Source organism: Lolium rigidum, chromosome 6 (assembly GCF_022539505.1).
Source record: "Lolium rigidum isolate FL_2022 chromosome 6, APGP_CSIRO_Lrig_0.1, whole genome shotgun sequence".
NCBI classification, from domain to species: domain Eukaryota; kingdom Viridiplantae; phylum Streptophyta; class Magnoliopsida; order Poales; family Poaceae; genus Lolium; species Lolium rigidum.
This window is the reverse complement of record NC_061513.1, coordinates 264,566,228-264,571,385: the sequence shown is the minus strand read 5'-3', so window position 1 is coordinate 264,571,385 and position 5,158 is coordinate 264,566,228. Positions and strand designations below refer to the sequence as shown.

Sequence of the window (5,158 nt, the reverse complement as noted above, 5' to 3'; positions counted from 1 at the left end):
CCAATAATGCATTTCTCAACAACTAGCCGAGGTGGCGCAAGAGCACCCACCCAAATTGGCATCATCAACAGCATGACTCCTCCAGGTTATGCCACCTAGCTTGGAAGATACTAATCTTAGCAAACAAATCTCACCGAAAGCGTCCGGAAACTAGTCGGCAACAGCGACATGCTGCCATGCCGACATGGATTAAGTCGTTCTAACCACTTGCAAATCACCCTGAGCTTATAAAACTCGATCAGCACCCCTGCGCAATGAATCCTACGCACTGTCGCACCGGCCGCTCCTCGCGCTCCGCTTGGCAGATCTCGCACAGCTTAACAGCTTTCCCTCCGCTCCACCTCGTGAAGCGAGCCGCGATTCCTTCCAAAACGGCTCTCAGAGTCTCTGACGACGACGCACACTGTCACCCAGCCCCCCGCAGATCCACGCAGCAGCAGAGACACCTGAATTCTTTTCAAATCCCGGAGCGGATTCCGCGCACAAACCCACACCCCACCCGTCGAATCTTCATCTTCCTCCTCGTCGTCGCAGCGGCGGTCATGGGGAACAGCATATACCGCTTCCTCTGCGGCGTCTGCTCCGACCTCTCCGACGCCGCCTTCACACCCCACGGCGCCCACGACTCCGTCGCCAGGCTCGGCCAGGACATCCTCAATTTCCAGCGAACCAAGCAGGTACTTCTTATCTGAACCTCGACGATTCATTGGCTCTGCCGTTGCTGCTGCTAATTACGAGCTGGATTGTTGCTTCTGGTTTCAGGTCCCGGAAGGGCTCGGCCGGCATGTCGTCTCCTCCCAGAACGCGCAGGCCAACTGGTATGAATTCCATTTCCCCTTAACTTCGTGTCTTCTTCCTTCCTGAGTTTCAGCCAATTTGTTCCCATCGATTAGTTTAAGTTCATATGACGCGTTTGTCAAAGATCCAGAAACAGCTACTCCAGCTAGCTTCCGTGGATGCGAGGGTTTCCAGGTGTGAAAATGTGAAAGCGACCTCTAACACAAGAACTTGATAAATGGAAATAGCATACATATTTAAAAAGAAGAAGAAAAACCATGGTAGTAGAATTACCTGAACTTCTATGTATTACTTTTTGACATGTCAGAAAAGAGAAAGACCATAGTTTTACACAAAGAAACGGATAATTACTGGTAATTAAACAAAGAAATGAAGAATTCAGTACAACGAGCAGCTGCCAATGCCTTTTGTAAACGGCTGAAGGTTCCGGGAGGTTTCCTGGAATTAACGATGAACGCTCGTCACTAGTAGTAGCAGAAAACGTTGCGATCGAATAATGTTGTGATGTTTCCTTTCTCTGTTACTGAATTCCGTTGGTGTGTTTTTAATGTAATCGAAGGTACAAGAAGCTGCAAGTGGCATGGAAGAAGGCAAGGCCGACCCCGACGACGCCGGAGGACGCCGCGCAGCTCGTCGTGCTCACGCTCAAGAACCATCAGAAGGCAGATGTCGAGGTATAATGCTCATATCCGTTCTGTTGAAAGCACACTCTGCAGTCTGGGTCATATACACTGCTCACCCATGTCTGTTCCTTCAGGGCTTCCTCGCCTTCTACGGCCTGCCACACCCAAATGGGGCGGCACCATCAGCACCACCATCACATGCACCAGCACCTGCGCCGGCGGCTCACACCACTGCCCTCACGCACAAGCCAGTCAAGGCCGAGCTGCACACGCTCCCGGTGGACGCCAAGGCGGTGGCCGACGGCGACACGGTCACCGTGTACGTGGACGTGTCCGAACGCGGCGAGTCCGGCAGTGTGCCCGCGGACATCAAGAAGGCCGCGGCGGAGCGGACCAAGGCGCGCGCCAAAAGGGACTACCCCACGGCCGACGCGCTCCAGAAGACCATTGCCGACGCCGGATACAGGTAACTTCAGATTGACATAGTCCATCCATCAGCTGTGAGTGTCAGTTCTGAAACATTGTGAATGGTAATTTGCAGGCAAGTCCCGAACGCCAAGGGCCAGGAGGTGCTCGCCAGGAAGTACAGGATCAGGCTAAGGTTAGTTCCGTTTTTCTGCCACACTAAGTACTCTCTCCGTCCATAAATAGATGCCTTATATTTGTCTAAACTTGGATATATATATATACTAAATAGTGTCTATGTACATTCAAAATTTGATAATTCTATACATCTATTTATGGACAGAGGTAGTATAACTGATTGGATGATCAAGATCAAATGGCTTGTGTGCATTTTATTGATCTGATGGTGTGTGGATGAAATGCAGTGGGATCGACGCACCCGAAAGCGCGATGCCCTATGGCAAGGAGGCGAAAGAGGCGCTCCTAAAGCTTGTGGAGGGGAAATGTCTTACGGTGCACATCTACGACACCGACCGCTATGGCAGGTCCGTCGGGGACCTCCATGCCGGTGGGGTGTTCGTGCAGGTAAGGAACTACAGAATGTGTATTATCTTTCAGAAGAACATCTTGCCTCGTGGAAGCAACTTGACTAGCAAGAAGATACGAAACACATATTCTTTCCTTATGAGTTATGACATGATAGCCTGCATTCCTGTTAGCTTAATAGCTGTGTTACTTAGGACCATGAAAAGTGTTATAAAAGCGACAATCAAATAACGAAGAACGATAAAGGTAAATGCAGCGGAGACACAAGATTTAACGTTGAAAACCCCTTTCAACACAGAAGGGAAAAAAACCACGGGCGTCAGCCAGTAAAATTTTACTATATCGGGGAGTGTTTACAAATGCCGTGGGTTATCTTATAATCTGATAAACCCTAGCCGGCGGCTTACAAGATGTATATATAGGCGGTGACAACGATCCGCTACGCTTCGGCCCAAGCCTACCCGGCGACGGGCCTCGCTCCGCTCGTCAGAAGTTAGCCCCCTTTAGTATATGAATTTGGATCACAATATAACAAACTCCACCTTGAGACAAATTCCATCTTGTAGCATGAACTTCAACAATCTCCCGAACAACAAAGAAAAACACTTGCTGGCGCCAACAGCCACTTGGGCTAAATAGTTATACCAACCAAACTCGAGCAAAGCTCAAACTTGGAAACAGGAACTGGCTTTGTCATCATATCAGCAGGATTATCATGAGTACTTATCTTGCATACCTTCAGTTTACATTGAACAACAATGTCGTGCACATAATGGTACTTGATATCAATGTGCTTTGTCCTCTCTTGAAACATTTGATCTTTAGTAAGGTATATTGCACTTTGACTGTCAGAAAACAAGTTAATGCAAGAATCATCTCCACAAAGCTCAGCATACAAACCTTTCAATCAAACAGACTCTTTGCAAGCTTCATTAATTGTTATATATTCTGCTCCGGTCGTAGATTGGGCAACAACAGGTTGTAACGTTGTCTTCCAACTCACAACACATCCACCAACAGTGAACACATAACCTGTGAGGGATCTTCTCTTATCCAAAACGGCAGCAAAATCTAAATCCACATAGCCTACGAGTCCCTCATCGGTTTTGCCAAACTTCAAGCAAGCTTTAGATGTGCCACGAAGGTACCTGAAAATCCACTGAACAGCTTTCCAATATTCTTTACCAAGATCAGCCATGTATCGACTGACCAAACTCATAGCATATGATAAATCAGGGCGAGAACAAACCATGACATACATTAAGGAACCAACAACACTAGAATATGGAACTCGTGACATGTACTCAATATCTTCATCAGTACTAGGGCATTGCAACGCTGATAATTTGAAGTGAGAAGCAATATGTGTACTAACAGACTTTGCATCATGCATATTGAAACGATGAAGAACTTTCTGAATGTAATTTTGCTGACTAAGAAATAATACACTAGATTTTCTATCTCTTGTAATTTCCATACCTAGTATTTTCTTAGCAGCACCAAGATCCTTCATCTCAAATTCACTACTTAATTGTGCTTTCAAAATAGTGATCTCTTTCTTGCTCTTGGCGGCAATCAACATATCATCAACATATAACAGCAAGTATATAGGTGATCCATTAACAAACTTAATATAAACACAATATCATACTGAGATCTCTTAAACTCATGTGCAAGCATAAATGAATCAAACCTTTTATACCATTGTCTTGGAGACTGTTTCAGACCATAAAGAGACCTCTTTAGCTTGCAAACAAGATCCTCCTTACCAGGCACAACAAAACCTTCAGGTTGGTCCATGTATATCTCCTCCTCAAGCTCACCATGCAGAAAAGCAGTCTTTACATCTAGCTGCTCAAGCTAAAGATCATGCATAGCCACAATACCAAAGAATGCACGAATGGAACTATGCTTCACAACCGGAGAGAATACATCATTATAATCAATACTGGAATTTAACTGAAACCTTTTGCTACTAACCTTGCCTTAAACCTCAGAGGCTCATTAGGAGACAAACCTTCCTTTCTTTTAAATATCCACTTACAGCGGACAGCATTCTTTTGTTTAGGCAAGGGCACAACATCCTATGTGCCATTCTTGTCAAGCGATTGCATCTCCTCTTGCATAGCAGAAATCCACTTCACGCGGTCAACGAATGCAACAACCTTAGTATATGTAGCAGGTTCAGTATCATGCTCCACTTGTTCAGCACAACTCAAAGCATGATGAACAAGATTACATTCTTCAATTAAACTAGGATGTGGACCTTTATTACGCCTCGGTCTATCAGCAGCAATGGAAATATTTATTTGCTGCAAAACAGGTGGTGAGTGCTGAACAACAGTGTTATCTTTTTTACCAACATCATTTTCTTTCTCCTCCACGTGCTCCATCTGCACGCTAATCCTCTGTTGTTCATCATCAGAATTATCAGAAAAATCAACAACATCAGTAACATCTGTAGATGAACTCTTATAAAACATGACAGCCTCATTAAAGACAATATTCGTGCTATGCAAAACTTTCTTAGTTTCAGGATTCCATAACTTATATGCCTTAACTCCTGAACCATGACCAAGAAACACACACTTAACAGCCCTAGGCTCTAGCTTTCCATTATCAACATGAGCATAAGCAGTGCAACCGAAAACTCTCAACTGTGAATAATCAGAAGATGAACCAGAACATACCTCAATAGGAGTTTTCTTATCAAGCGGAATGCAAGGTGACCTGTTTATCAAGTAACAAGTGGTGGAGGCTACTTCAGCCCAAAAACGTCTATGCAT

The 5,158-nt window shown here is 45.2% G+C and overlaps 1 protein-coding gene across 1 annotated transcript; it reads left to right on the top strand.

Moving 5' to 3' along the window:
• Positions 1 to 291: 291 nt before the first annotated feature.
• Positions 292 to 2,603, top strand: LOC124664067 (probable staphylococcal-like nuclease CAN1). The gene is made up of 6 exons (XM_047201669.1): positions 292 to 677; positions 763 to 818; positions 1,358 to 1,472; positions 1,556 to 1,887; positions 1,963 to 2,022; positions 2,252 to 2,603. The coding sequence occupies exons 1-6, from the start codon at positions 543 to 545 to the stop codon at positions 2,601 to 2,603; spliced, it is 1,050 nt and encodes a 349-aa protein (XP_047057625.1). The 5' UTR covers positions 292 to 542.
• The last annotated feature ends 2,555 nt before the right edge of the window (positions 2,604 to 5,158 follow it).

Coding starts and splice junctions, on each gene's coding strand:
- LOC124664067 (XM_047201669.1), top strand. CDS start 543: ATGGGGAACAGCATATACCGCTTCCTCTGCGGCGTCTGCTCCGACCTC. Junction 1,473..1,555: donor ATCAGAAGGCAGATGTCGAG/GTATAATGCTCA, acceptor CTGTTCCTTCAG/GGCTTCCTCGCCTTCTACGG. Junction 2,023..2,251: donor AAGTACAGGATCAGGCTAAG/GTTAGTTCCGTT, acceptor GATGAAATGCAG/TGGGATCGACGCACCCGAAA.